This window comes from Paramisgurnus dabryanus, chromosome 13 (assembly GCF_030506205.2).
Source record: "Paramisgurnus dabryanus chromosome 13, PD_genome_1.1, whole genome shotgun sequence".
Classification (NCBI taxonomy): Eukaryota; Metazoa; Chordata; class Actinopteri; order Cypriniformes; family Cobitidae; genus Paramisgurnus; species Paramisgurnus dabryanus.
Window position 1 is genome coordinate 24,371,022 of NC_133349.1, and position 21,477 is coordinate 24,392,498.

Here is a 21,477-nt window from a genome sequence, read left to right on the forward strand (position 1 = left end):
AGAACTTGGATGGCTGAAGTCTGACTCATGATTAGACAGCGTTTCCGTTATGGTTGACTGTTACAGTGTGATGTACCAGGGTTTTACAATGTGGGAATATGAGGGAGAGGTTTTGTTATTGCATTTAAAAATTAAAGGAAGTGAGAACGCTCTCTTATTTATTCTGTATTTCTGTATATTACTCCAATAAAACCCCAAGCGATTTCTCAAATGCACTGATGAATTTAAAATGCCACTTTGGTGCTTTATTTTAACAATACAGAAACACAAATACAGCAAAATACATTTTCATAGAGAAACTAGAAATATATTTATAAAGTGACACATTTCATATTTATATTACAATAACACTTTGGATTTTCCAGTTATTAAGAATGATCATGTCATGTCCAATCATGCATTAACCCTCACTTACAAAAATACTGCACAATGACAGTGCCAAACCCTCTGAACCAGAAAAATAACTTAGAAAACAACAACCAATAATAATAAAATGCAAAATAAAATCCATCCATAACCAAGAAAATAATAAAACAGGAGTGATCAGTCTTTAAATCTGTTTATAAGAACATGCACCACAGTTTTCAGGCCATCACATGATGCATGTAGTGTCTGTCTTGGTCAGATTCTTGTCATGATGCAATCAACAGACTGCAATACAACCAACAGAAACCACAAGAGAATTTGAAATCGGATGTTTGTAGTGAAAATACTGCCTGCTGTGCTGCTTTTTTGTCCATATACCCCTGAACTGAAAAATGAAAACAAATAGTACAAAACAAATAATACATGATTGACCCAAGCTCTGCACCACTACTGCCTCCATCTTTGTTCCAGTATTTAGGATGACTGTGCAACAAAATACAACAAACTAAAATAAAACACTGGCCAGACCACACCAAGATCTGAAAACACAGTTAGGTTCAAGAGACTTAAAAATCTTTCAAACTGAAAGTTCACTGCAAAACAAGTAAAAAGTGCTCGATGCTGTAGGTCCAAAATAGCAACACTTAAAACCTGCCAACGTAAATTCTCTGTCATATGTCCTTGATTTTTATTCATAAGCACCTATATGATATCTGAAAAGTAATACATTGCATGTAGTGTTCTCATTCACATCCTGGCAAAGTTCAAGTTCAGGCTTTCAGAGGGCGGGGCTTGGGACAGAGGGGGTGGGGCTCTGCCAAATAATGATGTGACTTCGTTCAGATCTCTGTGGGACACTTTCGCTGACACCATCACTACCATCATCTCCTGAAGAGGCAAAAACATTCAATCATCTTCATCTCTTGTATCACCTATAAACTCTTTTTCCGCAAGCATTTTTGTTTTAAGTTGACAGCCAGTGCCAGCATTTTTTAACATTTTCACAAAAGTTTAATGCCTTCCAGAAAATGTTCGTCTTTAAATACAGTGAGGAAAATAAGTATTTGAAAACCCTGCTATTTTGCAAGCTCTCCCACTTAGAAATCATGGAGGGGTCTGAAATGGTCATCGTAGGTGCATCTAAAAAAAATCCAGAAATCACAATGTATGATTTTTTTAAACTATTCATTTGTATGATACAACTGCAAATAACACCTGAGAAAATCAATGTTAATATTTGGTACAGTAGCCTTTGTTTGCAATTACAGAGGTCAAACGTTTCCTGTAGTTTTTCACCAGGTTTGCACACACTGTAGGAGGGATTTTGGTCCAATCCTCCACACAGATCTTCTCTAGATCAGTTTGAGCTCCCTCCAAAGATTCTCTATTGGGTTTAGGTCTGGAGACTGGCTAGGCCACGCCATAACATTGATATGCTTCTTACAGAGCCACTCCTTGGTTATCCTGGCTGTGTGCTTCGAGTTATTGTCATGTTGGAAGACCCAGCCTCGACACATCTTCAATGCTCTAACTGAGGGAAGGAGGTTGTTCCCCAAAATCTCACAATACATGGTCATCCTCTCCTTAATACAGTGCAGTCGCCCTGTCCCATGTGCAGAAAAACACCCACAAGCATGATGCTACCACCCCTATGCTTTACAGTAGGGATGGTGTTCTTGGGATGGTACTCATCATTCTTCTTCCTCCAAACACGTTTAGTGGAATTATGACCAAAAAGTTCTATTTTGGTCTCATCTGACCACATGACTTTCTCCCATGACTCCTCTGGATCATCCAAATGGTCATTGGGAAACTTAAGACGGGCCTGGACATGTGCTGATTTAATCAGGGTAACCTTCCGTGCCATGCATGATTTCAAACCATGACGTCTTAGTGTATTACCAACAGTAACCTTGGAAACGGTGGTCCCAGTTCTTTTCAGGTCATTGACCAGCTCCTCCAGTGTAGTTCTGAGCTGATTTTTCACCTTTCTTAGGATCATTGAGACCCCACGAGGTGAGATCTTGCATGGAGCCCCAGTCCGAGGGAGATTGACAATCTAATGATTGCTCCAACAGTGGACCTTTTTTCACCAAGCTGCTTGCCAATTTCCCCGTAGCCCTTTCCAGCCTTGTGTAGGTGTACAATTTTGTCTCTAGTGTCTTTGGACAGCTTTTTGGTCTTGGCCAGTAGTTGGATTCTTACCGATTGTATGGGGTGGACAGGTGCTTTTATGCAGCTAATGATATCAAACACTGCATCTTATTTAGGATAATAAATGGAGTGGAGGTGGACATTTTAAAGGCAGACTAACAGGTCTTTGAATGTCAGAATTCTAGCTGATAGACAGGTGTTCAAATACTTAAGCTGTATCATACAAATAAATAGTTTAAAAATCATACATTGTGATTTCTGGATTTTTTTTAGATTATGTCTCTCACAGTGGACATGCACCTACGATGACAATTTCAGACCCCCCATGATTTCTAAGTGGGAGAACTTGCAAAATAGCAGGGTGTTCAAAATACTTATTTTCCTCACTGTATATAAACATAAAATATATCAAATGAAAGAACAGACCCTCCGGTTTCTCCATTTATCACCTCTCAAATATGGGTAAGTTTCTTTAAAAACACCAAATTTTGAGCAAAAGGCTGAGATAATTGCATTTTTGTAAAGAACTTTTGATAGAGATCCAATTCAGAAAGATGATCAAAACATACATGAAGTTACACCAAATGTTTGACCTAAATGGACACTTCGGGGTTTTATAAGTTGGGTAAGAGCGCCACCTTGTGGATAATAGCGGAAATACGGATTGCCGGAAAAACTCGTCATTGGCAGGGAAGTGTTTTCTCTAAATTGACAAGTTAACTTGTCAATGGCGGGGAAAGAGTTAATAAACGTTCGCAAATATACAAATATGTATAGTATCAAAAAAGTTCTTGTGAAAGGGAAGAGGATCAGTAATCTGTATTCTGTCTGTTAAAGCACATTCGTTCTCACATAGTTGATATAACAGTTAGAGTGTTACTATCTAGGCACAACCGGAAAAAAATGGCTGTGGCTAGAAGGGATTCAGCTACTGCCAAAATCTTGTGAGATCTTCCAGTTTTCATCCTAATCCTACCCCCAAAAATAACCCTAAATCCAACATTACTCGGAATCCAGGCCGTAGCTGTATCCCCTCTACCAAAAAAAAATCTCACCAATTCTGAAGTTTATGTATCCTTCCCCGCCACTGAGAATGAGCTGAGAGGTAGTAACAGCGCCACCTGTTGAACTTGAGGAAATGCGGCAGCCTGCATCAACATAAGAGCCAGGGAGAAAAGAGAAACAGGATTATGCTAAATTGTATTTACATTTAAAGTATACAGTGTAAAAAATTACTGATGTTTAATTTGTTATAACAAAGTAAAGTAAATGACGTCACGAACCTGGTGCCGAAATAATAAATTTAACTGCTTGACGATGGCCATGAAAACACAACTGAGCTGAAGCAAGAGAGCAGTAAGGTATAGAGCAAGACTCTGAACCTGCCGAAACAAAACAAAACACAGATTCATATATGTATGGTACAAATCATAAAAGATTTAAAACAAACAAACAAACTCACTCAATGACAGAGGGACTGAGAAAATGGCACCACTTCCTGTGCCCACCCACAGTCGCCCACTGACCACAGATAAGGCTGTGATCTGAAGAGGAGAGAGAGACAGGAACGAAGACCCTGATAAATAAAAACAAATAAAATGAACCAATCTCTATAATCAATTACTTTCTATCATACTGTTTTATAATCACAACCTTGATATATAAGCTAAACACACCATCCTACCTAAAGCTTTAGTCACCATGAACGATAAATCTACTTCCTGTAATGGCCGACCCGTCATCCAATCGAAAAGCCTAAGTATGGCATCCAGCCGACAGGAAGCCCAAACTCCACTTCCTGCTGCGCACAGGAAACGCACCTGCTGCTCGCTTCGCTCCGAAACTGAGAACGATTTCTAAAATGAACACAATCAAAATATTACACCGGATTGTGTGTAAACCACATGATGATCACCACACACTAACCTCTATTTTCCGATCTTTCACATTGATCATGTAAACTTTATTCCAGTATCCCACCCAAAGGCACCCATCCTTAGCGAGGCAACAGCGAACGGGTTGCAATGGCTGTGTACCGAGCGAGAGCACTTCCTGTGTCTGGAGATTCCAGATACCTACAAAACATGCGATTTAATATGACGCATGGGATTTATAGCCAACACATCTAACAGGTAAAACCACATGTACACACAAACCTGAGTTGTGAGGGAAAAATGCCAGAGTCCCATTGGCCAATCCTGCAACCACCTCACCCTGAGAGTACCTGTATATGGCATTCAATCTTCATCTCTTTTAACTATTACTTTAAAAGAGACATGAAGGATAAAAGCTGGCTTACGTTAAAGAGTGCACCCCCTCAGAAAGACACACAGACTGCAAACAGATTCGTCGTGAGTTGGATGCTGAATGGATCAGCACTCTACAAGAGAAGCCACACATTCATTACCATGACATTATCAGCATCATCGAGTTTTTGACTAGGGATTCGAGGTTGCACTTATAAAATAGTACCACAACAAACCCTAAACCTATACTTGAATATGATCAAATACATAAGTATGCCCTCACCCTCCATCTTGTGTACCAATCCACACAGTTCCCGCAGTGTCACCTGACAAGACAGCAAGGACAGATTGACACAACACCCCAAACAACCCAGTAACTCCTTACATGATGCATGAAAGTAACATGACTTGGATGTAAATGCCATGAAAAGAAAAATAATGCATCAATCTACTATCAATTTTTGCAATGCTACAGACTGACCAATAGAGGGCACAGCACAGATGCATAAGGCAGGGGAGGTGGGTGGGAGGCTAAACTGATCCAGAATGGTATTGGAGCGAGCCGGGTCAATCACTGTGACATCACTTCTGGAAGCAGGTCCAGTGATGGCCCACACGGAGCACTGAGGATGGGAGGTGGGGTGTGACATGTTTACAACAAGAAACGATACAACATTGGTATGGTAGTTGGACGGGAATGATATGATATTATGGGTATTGCTCTGTGATAGTAGCACATGCTAGTGTTTATATGAAAAAATGATCGGCACCTACCGTCTGTTCTCCTGATATGTCTGGCGGGACTGCGACGGCACATGTAAGCTGTAAGAGACGAATCATTCATCAATCAGGATCTTGTTAAGAAATTTCTAAATCCTGGACTTTTGTTTGCAACTGGCTAAAGACACGTAGCAAATAAATGTTTGACATTTTCCCTTATATAAACAAACAGTCAGACCCAAGTATGACCAAGCTCATTTCATAATGTGATTCACAAAGGATAGAACGTACACATTAGTAATACAAAACAGTGACATTTGAGTCAGACAGGAACTTAGATATGAGGGTCAGTTGTGGTTCAGCATATTTTTAATTCTGCAACCGCTCTTATAGATTCAGTGAATGACTCGTTGGATGATTCGATCCATGTTTATGTGCGTTTCATTAAACAAACTAGGAGTCATGTGGCATTTATTTCTTTTTGCTAGCAGTATCTAAAGAGTTCCTAAGAATTCTGGGTTGTGATGCAAGACCACACCTAAAAAGAAAATAGAAAGGGGTGACTGATGGTGAATGTTCATAGACTCACCTTCGCTGTAGCGTCTCTCTGATCCAGAAGTCTCAGGTGGATGAGGACAGGCACATCTTTGGGCTCAGGAGGAGGGTCACAGTCCTGCACACATACACACACACGATCATGGAAAGTGTGTAGATGTTGTTTATTATGTGAAATACCAGGAGACAAATCTAGGTTTCTGACACACATTGAGATGAGCTCAGGGTGGTTGCTCCCAGGGTAACCACAATGCTTTTGTTTCTATAGATACTTAGCAGAGGCGGGGCGGGAGGTTTACCTTTATGTTTGAAACAGCGAGAGGCATGCTCCAGCCGTGAAGTTGTTTTTTACCCAGAGTTTCCCACACGTGAGAGCGGATCTCTCTGTACAACTCTCGCTTACGTAATCTGGGAGACGGAGAACTCCTGAGAGAAAAGAGATGGGGAGAGAATTATTTTTATTCTTTCCCTGCCGGCATTTTTGCAAGTTACGATTTTCACAAAATTTTAATGCCTCCCAGAAAATTTTCTTATTTTAACTCTTTATCAGCCATTGATAAGTTATCTCGTCAATTAGGAGAAAACATTTCCCTACCAAAGACGTGTGTATGTTTTGAGGATCGTTCTGAATCTGATCTCTCTGAATTCCTTTAGAAAAATACAATTATTTCAGCTTTTTGCTCAAAATGTGTTAATTTTGAAGAAACCTATACCCATATTTAAAGTGCACCTATTTCATTGCTAAAAACACAAAGTTATTTTGTGTATTTGGTATAATACAATGTGTTTGCGTGGTTTATAGTTAAAAAAAACAATATTGTCCACATACCGTATATTTTTGTAGCTCCAGATTTAACGCATGTATTTGAAAAGCTGTGTCCCTAATTGGCCAGCTAATCTTTATGTTGTGATTGGCCTGAATACCTCTGACATCAGCCTGAAATGTGAAGCTCCTTACCATGTTTGAAAGATTCGCTCACAATGCAATACTAATAGGAGGTAATTTACAGGCTGTGAGTCCAAGCGGGAGGAATTATGATAATGTCAGTCTTGTCTACGTCACCAATCACAGGAAGTAAACTGTCGCCTACAATCCGTGTGTTTGTTGTAGTTCAAGAAAAGAGATTTATGTTGGAAATGATTGGGCTATATACCTTTCCATATCGTTAACATGTACTAATACACACACACACACACACACCAAAGGAAATGTTTAAACGCGAATCGGACAAGAGGTGCTCTTGAATAGCCTCTTGTTTGTTTGTAAGCAGAGGGTCTGTTCTTTTTCATTTGATATATTTGTATGTTTATATATCTATAGAAGAAATGAAAAATAAAAAAAAAATGGGGGGCAACTTTTTTTTTAAAAAGGATAGCAGAAGTTAAATATATATTAGGGCTGTCAAAATTAACGTGTTAAGGCAAATTCATTTTAACGCCACTAATTTTATTAACGTGCGATAAATGCAACACGTAATTCTGTTTGACCCTTGGTCTAGCCCACAGCTGGATGAATTGAGACACAGCAAGTGAACCCACGCTGTCTAGATGAGTCTGAGGTTTTCATAAAAATAAGAACATTAAGCTCTCGTCTAGCAAATCCAATGCTCTAAATGGTCATTAAACATCTAAAGTGATCTTAATCTATGTTTCCTGAGTGGTGTACCGTCCCAAATCCACAATCTAAAGCAAAGATGCATCTTCATTCACTTTTTGGTTTCGTTTTTAAAGCATGCAGAAATGATAGAAAATAGACTGCAGGACTTGCTTGATGTTAAAATAATTATTAAGAGAGATAAAGTTTGGGACCTGATTGATGTTAAAATAGATATTACAAGTGACAAGACTCAAAAGCGATCTTTCTGACGCTGACGTCTGAAGCGCATGCACACAAACGTTCGAGTGCGCGACCCCGATATGATATATATATATATATATATATATATATATATATATATATATATATATAGACATCTACACAAAATTACAGTTTTAAAAATATCTGTTTTGACAAGGATTCACGCAGGTATGACCTATAATCTGTAATATCTAAAGTGAATGTTTGGTTAAAGGTATTGCGGAGGATTTTCTTTATCCGGGTGGATCATCAAGACTATTGGTCCTCCTAGTTGTCAATCAGGAGTGTTGCGCAATTGCATTTTTAAAAAAAGTGGAGTAGGCGGTTCTTTTCAAAAATGCGAGAAAATCCTCCGCTACACCTTAAACTGTTGAGTAAAAGTATCTATTGTGTATCATTATATTAAACCCTTGCATTAGTATCTTAAAGCGGTCTGTCTCAATGTCAAAATTAAACAATAAAAGAAAAACATATATTTAACATATAGTGTTTTTGCTTCGCGTACAGGTGTAGTTCTGTCATGTTCTGTAATGTTAGAGAATGTTAAAAGATAAATAACTACTTTTTGAAAATTTGCTCTGCAGCAGCAAACAGAAATGGAGAAAGAACAAAGTCTTCTAAAGGGAAAATCATATATAAAACTATGGCTGATGGTTCTGTTGAAGATGTAAACAGGCTGTTGTAAACATACATTTGCATATAGCATTGTCCAAATCCATGTTGATTAGAGCATAAAAAACTTGAAAAGTGTTCAATTTAAGTAAATTTAGAACAGATTAATTGTGAGATTATCACGAGTTAACTCATGAAAGCATGCAATTAATCTAGATTAAATATTTTAGAAATCTATTGACAGCCCTAATGCTATTAAATGAAAGAACAGCCCCTCTGCTTTACAAACAACAACAAAACAACATGCCATCTTAATTCTTTTTTATCATCTCTCAAATATGGCTAGGTTTCCTAAAAAATAAAGCATTTTGAACAAAAAGCTGAGATAATTCCATTTTTGTTCCAAGTTTTTGTTAAAGATCAGATTCAGAATGATGATCCAAACATACACTGAAGCATCTAGGGATCCAAAAGCAGTAAATACGCTTTGTTTTATAAGATAGCTAACAGCACCACCTACTGTATAATAGCGAAAATATTGATTGTGGTAAAAATGTATCTTTGGCAGGGAGACGTTATTTCTAAATTGATGAGATGACTCGTCAATGGCAGTGCAAGAGTTAACAATCACAAATACCTAAAAGTGCAACTTGCTACACAATACTATAAAACATGTAGCTATGGGACTGGGTGCTGAATAAAGGTGCATTGTAAACTCCAGTCTGTGGTTGTGTTCCTGTACTGAAGTTTAACTGGTAGAGCATTGTGTTAGGTTGTGAGTTTGATCCCCAAGGAACACAAATACCAATTAAAAATACAGCTTATATGATACTTAAAAGTCATAGGAGAAGTGTCTGCCAAATGCATAAATGTAAAGTAAAAAAACCTGTGACTACAATGTGAACCTGCCATCTACACAATATGGCCAAGTGAACAAGTATGTGGACACCAGCTTATAATAAACACGTCTATTTCAGTGATTCTAGTGAAAAAACTAATCTTAATGCTATACCACTTGTGTGCTTTTGTGTACTGTGCATCTACGAGTCATCTGTTACTGTTGACTATGATATAGTGACATTTACCAATATATCAGTGTATCGTACCATATAACCCGAAAATGCAATACATAAGCTAACAGACATGATCCTAATGCAAGATGACTCACTCTGTTTGGGTCTGTCTAATGGAGCCTAGCTGTGGAGAGCCCACCGGTGTTTGTGCAGAAGATGCTGTGGTGGTGGCAGTTAATGTTAAAGCTGTAACTGGAGCGATCGGACCCTTTGTCAGCCCCAGAAAACGATTAAATCTGCAAGAACAAAAGGGCTTAGAAAGCATGTATAAAGTGACTGTTAGAGATTCAGGTTACAAAAGCTCACCTGCTCCAGACACTCCCCTTTCCTTCAACAGGGATGTGCTCTTCTTTATTAACTCTAAGGGACAAAATACACAGATATTTAAACTAGACCTTGACTTTTGCACTTGGTCAAGTGATTTTAATCATGTTGCTTTATGGCCACTAAAAAGTTAGACATAGCCTCGGTCCCTCCTTCAGTGTAAATCAAAGTGATTTTATTATTACTATTAATATGCAAATGAGGAATCCTCCTACCTGAGCCACTTGTGTCAACATGTCAATTTTTATTAGCACAGTTCTGAATAACAGGTAAGCACAGAGACAAACAAATGCATTCTGATGAATGTAGTTTAACAGACCTCAGGGCCTGAGAGCGCCGTACAGCTTCCTGTAATTCGAAGAGACGCTCTTTGTACTGATTCTTCTCCATCACGACTCGAGCCATTTCAGAACGAGAGAAGCGACGGAGGGAGGTGGGCAGAGATGCCTACAGGGAACAAAAGAAATCAAGATCAAATGACCCCAGAATAAAGAGATAGGGAGGGTATAGTTTATGTATTAAAGCGATAAACCTTTCTGAAATCATACATACAGTGAGAGAAAGACTTACATCAGGGTCCTCAGACTGGACTGTCTCTAGTTCTTTTCGTAGCCTGAAAAAAAAAAATTAAGGAGGCTGTTAATCTCTTTATTTCAGAATATGCTAATTAAACACATTTGGAATGATCTCTCTGATGAAGCCAATACAGAAGTGATTTAAACTGCAATTCATCGACTGGCCACTAGAGGCAGGCTCCAAAGGGGCATCAATCCCATAGACCTCCATGTTAAAATGCCCAATTTTACAGTAGAAAATAATATGTTTACAGCCTGGTATAAAAGTGTTTTTGGTCTATATAGCTAATTTTGCCGTTCATCACAACTGTGAGGGGGGTGAATTTTTTTGTAACTTATCCATTTAAATTATATTATGCCTTAAAGAGTAACTAAACCCTAAACCAACTTTTTTTAGTTAATGATCTGTAAGAATGGGGCTTTATTAGTGCTGATCATTGATTTTAGTTAATTTTTTGACATTTGGATATAAAGTTTTTCAATACTACTATATATGGTGTAAAAACGTCTGAGTGCTGCCCTCTTCAGGTTGAACGGTGGCTACTGCAGTTGAATTTTCCTATTGGATGTTGGGTTCAAGAAATAACTCGTGACGTAAGCAGGTTCAAGCTCACCACGCCCTTGTTACGATCTCACCTCACACTTAGTTCGTCTCCTCTATCTCAATTGGGGTCTGCCCACTTTTCTTGCATTTTTCAAATATTGCAGTGGGTGGAGTCAGGCTCTGATCAGGGGTTTAGTTACGCTTTAAAGTTCTGCATAATGAAAGGCGTGGCCACTTGAGTGACGATTGAAAAACCACTGCTGTCACTGAAGTCGAGCTAGGCAGGCGTGGTTTTACCAACCAGTCACCTCAGCTTTCCCCATGTCCCGTCTTTTTACCCATTTTTGGATATATCCACGAGTGATGCGCGGTAACGTGCAGCCAAGATGGCGACGGCAGGCACCGCTTACTTTAAGCTTAAAAAACGATCTTCAAAAACCTATGGGTGTTGTCATGGACACTACGTCCATCTTTTTTACAGTTTATGATTTTGACAGCCTTCATAGGCAGTGTAATGGAAATCTGTTTGAAATATAAACTGTGAGCGCCTTCGTGATAACTAATCCCATATTTGAAAACTACATTTGGAATCTCTTGCTAGAAATGCAATAAAAAGGGTAAAAAGGGAAAACAATTTACCTTATTTTTACATAAATTTGTGCTTTAGCTCAGGGGTTCCCAACCTTTTTTGTGCCAGGGACCAGCATATTCATAAAAAAAATTCCAGGGAACAGTTGTCAATTTGAATGCCTCAATTTTAAGATGCATCGTTTGAAACATATCACTGTGTTAAAACAGTAAAATCCTATAATTTAATTGCATATAATGGTGGCAACAAAGGCTACTTGTATGAGTATACCAATCTTTTAAAACTTTCAGACCGGTTCACAAAATGTTTCCCCTTTCTCCCATACAATTAGGTCTACTTCAAAAGCAACTTACACAGCACTCAGTCACTAGCAGGTGGCAGTAATGGCAAATTGTATGTAAATATCAGTCCATTTTACCTGTCAAATCTCTCCAGAACCACTAAAGACAATCACTTCAACAGCAACTTAGTGTTTTCACTCACCAACAGGTGACAACAAAGACTAATTGTATGAAAATAAGAGCCAGTTTCAACAGTCAGACAGTTTTAGAATACAATATCAAACAATCAGTAATTTCTGTTCAGCCTCACTAATCAGCCAATAATTTTTAAAAGTATTAAATTAGACATTAAGCTTAAACAAAAAAATACCAGACCCAACCAATGAGAACAAAACTAATTTAATGTGAAAAAAAAACATATGCATTCAAAACATCGCAGAGTGTGCCGGAGTTATGTTTGGGACTATTTTACACCATCATGACTAAGTTTGCGTGTTCATTCGCAGCTTTTGGTTTGTGCAAATGTAAGTTATAATATTGTGTTTATTTTGTGGTCTCATGATAGGATGCATTTGGTTAAAAATTTATGCAGAAAGTGTAACCTGGTGATCCTCAGTTTATGACATAACATTATAAAGAGAACAATATTGTAATAAAACATTGTGAATTATTTTGGTGTTGCCGTGTCTAAAACATGAGTCATTCTGAATGGCACATAACTTCGAATTCACTTGTGCATTCTCTTAATTTTGAGCAGATATAATTTGTAATGTTATGTTTATTTTGTATATATCTGATTAATATCATCTAGGTCAGGATACGTTTCTTTGCGTTAAATAAAGGGCTAGCAATGCTCCAGTTTACCGGTATCTATTTAACGCTCGCACCTCAAACAAAAAGGCACAGCTAATAATAACGATGAAAACACTATTTTATTACTAAATTGTTGTGAATTTATTGGTATTTGTTATTTTCAGCACGTTGTTCCAGGAAGAAGCGCGTCCACAACAGTCAAAATAATATTTTTAAATTAATTAAATATAAAAAGTAGCCTATTATTGTTTGAAAAAATCAGCATTTACTGAAATTTTCTATTTTGCCAAATTGAAAATTAAATAGAAAATATACTTTGGGGACGGGCGTTATATGAATATGAAATGTGCATTTACCTTGGACTCGGAGTGGGTTGCGCATCCATACTTTGCCATTACTTGGCAGATGGAAACTAACGCTCAAACTCATCAGACAGTGATGTTAGGTGGCAATGTATCAACTAATGAAATTAGCCATTGAAGTTTGCTGAGGCCCGCTCATCTATCCACATACTTCTCTGTCACTTCAGGTGCACCACGCATTTTTTGCAGTCCGTTCAGATACGACGCGTTGCTAAGCAAGGCGCTCAAATAAACACATATTAATTGATTTATTGTTTATGTTTTGGATTAAATAACATTACATGTCATAGCATTTAAAAAAGACAATTATTATAAAAATATAATTCTGGGAATATTTAGGGAATATTTCAAGGCCCGGTCCTAACGGGTCCACGGACCGGCACCGGTCTGGGGACCGGGGGTTGGGAATCACTGCTTTAGCTGCTTTATTGGCCGCCATTTTATTTTTTTGAACTCGACCAGCCTCGACCAATCACATTCCCCGCGCGCACACACACACACACACACACACACACACACACACACACACACACACACACACACACACACACAAATTTTGGGACAAAACAATTAAGGTATCGCAGAACACAGGAAGTAAACCTTCATGCCCTCATGCCTCTGAAGGCAGCATTTTAGAGATTTCGGACACAGTCATAATCCAATTTATATTAGTATTAGTTGAGGAAAAGGTATACATTTGTTATAAAATTAATATGCATTTAGATATTTAAACTTGAATCACTACAATGATGGAAACTTTTGGTTTTGCAGATTTTGCGTACATGAGTCTGGGGGCATAACACAAGAATCAGTCATGTGTGTTACCGTTTGGTTTCCTCCTCCATCTCTTTGGTTTTTCCTTCCAGTCGGGTGATGGTTTCTTCACAGGAAGCAAGTTCCATATTCAGGGCAGATCTCTCATTGGTCAGCTCTTCAACACGGGATATAAGGGCCTTACGAGCAGCATCCACCATTTCACTGAAACAATGGCAGGGGCAGGGGAAAATAAAGGGACACAAACAAAAAGAGACACAGGCACAAAATTACACCAAAGTAGACTGCATGATACACATGATTAGTCTTAGTCTTTTTCATAGCTGTTGTAGATCTTAACCATAAGATCTCATATCTTACTGGGTGCGTTTCAGTTCCTCATATTGAGAAAGAATCTGCTCGAACTGGTCTGTGCTATCTGCAAACATAAGAAAAGCGAGCTTAAAAGCAGACAAAGGCAACATTGTTTTTTCAAAATTGTTGCACAACATGCATAAAAAATGCATTGACTCCCCAATCAAAAATCAAGCATTTTATATACTTATCTCTGCAATAAAAGTAGTTTCCACCAGAGCTGACCCATGATAAGAGCTGAACTTTGAGTTCGCGGTTTGGCGAGTTTACAATAATACATTTCCCTCTTCCTTATTTAAATCTTTCACAGACATAGATCGACAAACACATGTAGCACAGTTTAGGAACTTACCTCTGACACTGGCCCCCTGATCCACGCTTTCCACATATTCCCGGCTGAGTTCGGATAACTCGGAAAACACAGAGTCGGTATTCCTCAAGTCCCAGTCTAAGCTTTCCGTGTCGTCATCCACATCTTCTGTTTTTTCTTCATCTTTCACCTTCAGGTCTTCGTTTACCTCTTTTTCCTCCACCTGGACCTTATTAATCTCCTCAAACAAACTGGAGCTTGATTCAGAGCTCGCTGTCTTGGAACAAATGGGAGAGCTAGAGAGAGAGAAACATATTAACAGGTTGAATAAAGTTTGTTTAAAACAGATTCATTACATAAAATATCCATAGATGCAAGAAAATTGGGTCAATAAGAGAATCTATATGGCATTCTGCAATTATGTTCAAAAAGCACTTTAGTATAACTTCTTTATCTAAACAAAAACCAATCTCTTGATACCAAAAGTGTTTGCATTGAATTTTCACCAAAAATCATCATTTACTCACCCACATGTTGTTCAAAACCTGTATGACTTTTATTATTCTGTTGAACACAAAAGAAGATATTTTGCTAAAAGATGGTAACTACTACACAGCTGGTGGTACCCATTGACTTGTATTAGGATAAACGAATACGATGGGTGCTGTTAGCTATGTGCCTACCTTCATTTATCAAAATATCTTTGTGTTCAACAGCACTTGATCTGATTTATTCTCTAACTATGGCAGCCCGCCCATGTCAAATGGGTTAAGGGACTATAAACTGATCAATTACCCAGCAAATAGACATGCATTACTCAGGAAACTAGCATATAAAACAACCAATGTATAAGTACAAAGAGTGCACTGACTGCCATGAACAGATACACTCACTCTTATCTAGACATTATTTGTTTTTTTTTAAATAACCATACCTTGTTTCAACAAATCCCTTTAATTGGGCCAGCTCAGGGGTGGAGCTTATGATGTCACTGATGAATGACTGATCTGTGTCATGGTTAGCCTCAACTTTTGTAACTTTGCTGTCATTGGTCACCGTCATTTCTGATACGTCTGATACATCTTTTGATCCATTCTGGGATAAACAAAAGATGGATTTAAAGATGTTTTATCCAAATATACAGACAGATGTTTTAAGGGGCTATCTACTGAATTCCAACTAAATTCACCTCATCAGTAATGGAGGTCTCTGTTTGAAATGGAGTAGAAACAGCATCCGTGTGTCTGCTGTGTCCATGATTCCTGCAAACATATAACAGCACTGTGATCTTCTCAAACTACAGGTGTTGAATTTCAGATTGTTGATCAGGTTTTTTTCCAAACAATGAAAGGAAGTTTGTGTCACCTGAACAAGATGGCTTCGCTCTCCCATTCTTTTTTCTTTTCGAGCAAATCTCGATGTGACAGTACTAACTGTGTGTAAGAGAAAGATGGATTTAATATGAAAACATATAGGACAGGTTTTACAGACAAGGCTTACTGTGCGGTCACACCAGACATGAATTAAAGAAATAGTCTACCCTTTTCCCATATTAAACTATTACCTCAACCTAGACAAATTAATACATACCTATCTTTTTTCAATGCGTGCACTGTACAGCGCGTTGTGAATGTGTTAGCATTTAGCCTAGCCCCATTCATTCCTATGGTACCAAAAAAAAGTTTTATTTTGTGGCACCATACTTACTGGTATAACTCCTCATGTAACCGTCTTTAAATAGGGCAAACACTGAAGTGTTTAGTGGCTTCACTGTTTGGTACCATAGGAATAAATGGGGCTAGGCTAAATGCTAACACATTCACAACACGCTGTACAGTGCACGCATTGAAAAAAGATAGGTATGTATTAATTCATCTAGGTTGAGGTAATAACATAGTTTAATGTGGCAAAAGGGTAGACTATTCCTTTAAGAAAGCGCTTTAGACCTTTTACGTGATTGCAAAAAGAGATGAGGTATTTTGTGGGTGGAGCCCAACTGTAGGCAGAAAGTGACTGCTCTGCTGTAGCGGTGTGAAGTGTTTTAGCCTTAAACTGTGTTATAGATTTTTATGGATCTGGTGTTCTGTCGAAGTCTGTTCCCCTTTAGTTGAATGTTTCTTATAGCGTTTTCATCATGTTACGTTTATTTTTTTGATAGATTAAAAGTTTAAATGGCTTGGCTACTGGGATGTGTGCATGTATGTATTATGTTCTTAATAAAAGGATAACAAAATGTTCTTTATTGGTATATCAATTATTTTTACCATATTTTTGGAGCAAATATCTGCCAAAGATTAGACGTGTTAAGCCCGTCAAACGCCAGAAACACTAAATTTGCGCCACAGGATGCCCATCATGTCTTTGCATTGACTTAACATTTAAATCACTCACGCTTAATGCTTTATTCACGTCTGGTGTGAACGCCCCATTAGATTAAGCCAGGATTAGGCCTTAGTTAAATTATGACAATTAGGTAGCTTTTATAAATGTGACTTTGAAAGAAACATTACTGGTTTGCATCTTGAGTCAGGGCAAGTTGTTTTCTGTTAAGAAAGCTCAAGCATGCATTTGATTTTGGGACTAAAATGTAAAAAATTGTTCACCCCAAAATGAAAATTAGCCCATAGTCATCCTCAAGTCATCCTAGGTGTATATGACTCTCTTCTTTCAGCCAAACACAGTCAGAGTTATATTAAATAATATTCTTTTGAGCTTTGGCATTGGATAGTGCCCCATTTTCAAAGCCAACCCAATGGGTTTTTGTAACATTGGGTCAACTCTTTGTTGTACACATGTACAGTCAGTCGCAGTTTGTAAAGTTTGAAATATAGATTTTTCCTTACAAAAACGCAATCCTTCACTTCAGCAAACACTATAATAACTGTATGGATTAGTTTTTGATGGATAGATTTGGAGTTTTTTTTAATGGAGCACTATCTAATGCCATTACAAAGCTGATTTTAAAGATTTTTTAAGATTAAAAGGTGTAAAATTAGCAAATTTTTATTGTGGGTTGAACTATTACTTAAACCTTGTCTGTGAAACTGTCCATAGAGTAACCAACACACCCAAATTAAAATTCAAGCACAGTTTTTACCTTGTTATGTGCGTTTTTCAGTGAATTTATTTCTCGGTTAAGATTTGCTTTCTGCTCATCCAGAGCCAGCACTAAAATAATCCAGAACACAAACACATATCATTAAACACATCAAAATCTATACAGCATTAACATTACGCATTTACGAATTGTGTCATCTGTATTAACAGTATCTAACACGGAGTGAGTACAGACTCACATTGGTCAGCTTGTTCTCTGGCTTTTTTCTCCAGATCTCTCTCTCGCTTTTCTCTCTCCTTTTCTCGTGCTCGCATTGCCCTCCTCTCTTGCTCACAATGGTCGTCCAGCTCCAAATACCGCTGTTGGGATAGAAAAAAGGCAACAATTAAAAATGTTCTTGTAAGTTTATAAATCTTATAAAAAAAAAGTGTAATTGTCACCCTGTCTGTGAAATCCAGTCTAAAGTCCCAATGTAATTACTGTTCGATTTTAGGAGCATTAAAGTTCACATTGATTTCAATCATTGGCATGGCCTTAGTCTAGGTTATTACAATAGAAAAGCTATATTGGGCGGCATGGTTGCTAGGGTGGCCAATCGTGCCAGTTCCGCCGGACACGTCCCGAACAGGATTTTGGGTGCGTTCTCTGGAAGTCGCGTTGGCAGACCGCATACATCATCAAGGTTTAATATTTCAGGTTCAATTTCAGAAAAGCAGCTGTTAAATTTCAAGGTTAGAATGAAACTACAATGATTTTATGTCTTAAAAGAAATAAATCTTAATTTTCTAATGTATTTTAACTGAAATGTGAGAACCTCGAACCCGCCTTCGCACAAGTTGAAAATAAGTAATCTAGAGCAAGAAATGTGACCCTTCGCATTTGGTGTGTATGCAGCATAAGGGAGTGTGCACACCAAAGCTTTTAAATGCGGATGAAAACAGCAGGCGGACGCCGATCGCTAGCTTTCTTCAGCTGAGTGCTTTGGTTGCTGTGATACTTCTGATTTGTTTATCAGTCGTTGAACGATGCACCGGTTGGTTGCTGTGATAAAAGCTTTGATGTGCATGACCCCATAAGAGTTGCACTGTCAGGGTGGTGGTCAAGATGCTCAAACAAACACAGCATCTTTAGTACAACATTGATAAAGCTGCTGCAGTGTTTTTAGCTAAATAAACTTATGAATTGCTTACTTTTAGCACTCTCTACATATTAGGCTGAGAAAAGATACATATTTTTAACATTTTAAGGACCAGTGTGTAGAATTTTAGCGGCCTCTAGCCGTGAGACTATGAATTGCAACCACAGCTCACCCCTCGCTTTCAAAACGCATAGTGAAGCTATAGTAGCCACCACATGACAAACACGTCATCGTCTGAGACAATGTAGTGACAAAATGCCCCCTATAGAACAGTTTGTCCATTTAGGGCTACTGTAGAAACATGGCAGCGACTTTTATGTAAGGGGACCCGCAGTGTATGTTCATTATTTAAGGTCTTTATACACCACTGATATTATACTTATGTATATTATATTGCATTTCAGTCAAGAGATTCTTTTAAATGTTACACAATGCACTTTAACACAATAAAAAAAAACTGTGTTACAATTTTAATTTTCAAATTCAAAAACCTAAATTTACAAGAATCCCCTCTCACCTCCTGGCTTTCCTTCCTCAGTGCTTTCTCACTCTGATATCTCTCCAGCAGTTCCTCCCTCTCTTCTTTCTCCTTTACCACCTCCTCTTCTTTCTCTCTCAGTTGAGCCCTGGAGCTCGCCAGCCCCTCCAGTACCCACACCAGAATGGGCAGCAGGGACTCCACCACACCGGCACCATGCGTCTCCACCACAGACTACAAAATTAAAAAACGAGCCGTTTTCAGTAACCGAAAAACATAAATCACACTATTCCATTAATTTTATGCACACAAACAGGCTGTATTTGACATCACGATGCTCTTATCTAAGGTGACAGCTGCACAGGAAGAGCAGTGCTTATGACTTGTAAAGGGAAAAAATACTATGGTTCACTTCCCCTATGAAAGTCAGCAAAACATCTGTACCAAAAGTTTAACCGTGTCGGCACAGTACTCGGTGTGAGTGCTGGCAAATTAATAAATCATATCTTAAGGTTAACAAAATATTTTGATTGGTTGTTAAATAAAGGTGGACACTCTTGATTGGTTACCTGTAGTTCGGAGTACAGTTTCCCCGCCTCCTCGCTCACAATATCTGGATCCAGCTCCAGTTCTCCAACTCCACAAAGAGTACTTTCACTGTAATCCATCTTTATACAGCTCCAGTTTATATCACTATTATCTGAATAAACCCTGCCAGCCTAGCTTTCTGAACTTTCGGCTGCTTTACCTACAACTTTTCTTTTTTCTCTCTTATCAAATTTTTCACTACCTCAAAATGGTTTCAGTGTGCACTGAAGCAAAAGTGAAAATACTTTGGTAAGTGTGTTAGTGGATCTGTGTTTGTCTAATAATACATGTTGATACTGCTTTTATAAATAGCTACCTGCGAAGCACAACTATTCTCTTAAGATTTACACTATTTATAGTTACTTCTTCCTCTTCCATACTTCTCATTTTTGGATTCATAGCTAAAAAACTAAACTGAATAAAAGTCATCAGACAAGAGGTTAGTAGGCGGTAATGCAGGCCTGGTTAATGCCTGGGGGCAGTGGGGTGTCCAGTCTGGGCGAAAGAGAAAAGGGTGACATGTCAAACAGCGTGAAATGCTATTGCTCATCTAAATTAGGGGTTCCTAAACTTTTAAGGACCCAAATAGACAGGTATAAGCTATCTCAAGAGCCACCAAAATGGTTTAATTATAAAATATTTAACAAAATATTTGTAAATGGAAGTTGGGTGGTAAAATGCTGTTTATTCTCCCTTAGTAGATATTATGGTAGGATGTCGAAACCTTGACCGGCTGTCATTGCAATTCATTAACTGGACTAAAGTATCCAAAATGTATTAATGAATAATAATTACAATTATTAAAGCTTCATATTAAGAGACATACAATTTGTACTTATTTTGTATTTAATAAATCATAAATAATATGTAAAGGTAATTATGCTAATAAACTTCGATCAGCACTTACAGTACATAAAATACACACTCACTCACATACATTGCATTTAAATTTTAGCCCAAAAATCCTGATCTTGTGGAAAATATTTACATTTTGGTGAATGTCCACATGTTTAAGTTCTTTAAAACGTGCAGATTAATATAAACAACACCAATGCAGAGCTTGGAATTACGGTATAATAAATCGTTTAGTTAATGGCCAGTTATCTGAAAGAAGAACTGTCAAAGATAATAGCACACCACAACTTTCTAATGAAGACAAACTTTCCTCAAACTCAAAGAAACATTAGTGCATTAAAGGACACTACAATAACACACTATCAAGTCCTCGCATGACGTCGGAAAACACCTTGAACGTCTGGTTCGCCTGCGTGACACTTGGCCATTACGTGTGGTATTTTTCACCACCAAATGAGTATTCAACGTATATTTGTCAACTCACCTTCACACATTACTGTGGCTCGAGGACCATGTCTTTGAATTCGTGCAAATAATGTTACAGTCCTTCGCTTTAGAAACGATATCAGTTACTCTACCTAGGTTCAACAAGAAGGCGTGGCTAGAAGGCGAGCAGCTCGAGTGACGCCGAACTTGCACCTATCACAGAGAACAACACAGCGTGTGGACCAATCAGTGTGCAGAGCTTGTGAGATATGGGCGGTGCCTCTCTCCGAGAAATAAAACTTTCCTGAAACTTGAACATTGACACGTGACGACAAAGCTCAAGTCGTCATGTGACTTCGGGCAGTAAATCATACCTGATTGAATATTTAGCATTTCAGTGTTTGTGTGAGATGCTTAAGATAAT

General features: G+C 38.1%; 1 protein-coding gene across 1 annotated transcript; it reads right to left on the bottom strand.

Annotated features, from left to right (window-relative positions):
- Positions 1–543: 543 nt before the first annotated feature.
- Positions 544–21,257, bottom strand: LOC135751883 (C-Jun-amino-terminal kinase-interacting protein 4). Its single transcript, XM_065270182.1, has 28 exons — positions 21,112–21,257; positions 19,754–20,267; positions 19,224–19,418; positions 17,807–17,927; positions 17,608–17,678; positions 15,876–15,943; positions 15,700–15,772; positions 15,445–15,605; positions 14,553–14,806; positions 14,207–14,264; positions 13,898–14,050; positions 10,479–10,521; positions 10,228–10,355; positions 9,891–9,944; positions 9,680–9,820; positions 6,341–6,467; positions 6,076–6,159; positions 5,541–5,588; positions 5,248–5,389; positions 5,050–5,092; positions 4,820–4,900; positions 4,677–4,744; positions 4,447–4,595; positions 4,205–4,376; positions 3,983–4,096; positions 3,804–3,902; positions 3,576–3,668; positions 544–1,254 (listed from the first exon to the last, which is right to left on the bottom strand). Exons 2-28 carry the CDS (start codon positions 19,850–19,852, stop codon positions 1,145–1,147), a joined length of 2,949 nt encoding a protein of 982 aa, XP_065126254.1. The 5' UTR covers positions 19,853–20,267; positions 21,112–21,257; the 3' UTR covers positions 544–1,144.
- Between the last annotated feature and the right edge of the window lie 220 nt (positions 21,258–21,477).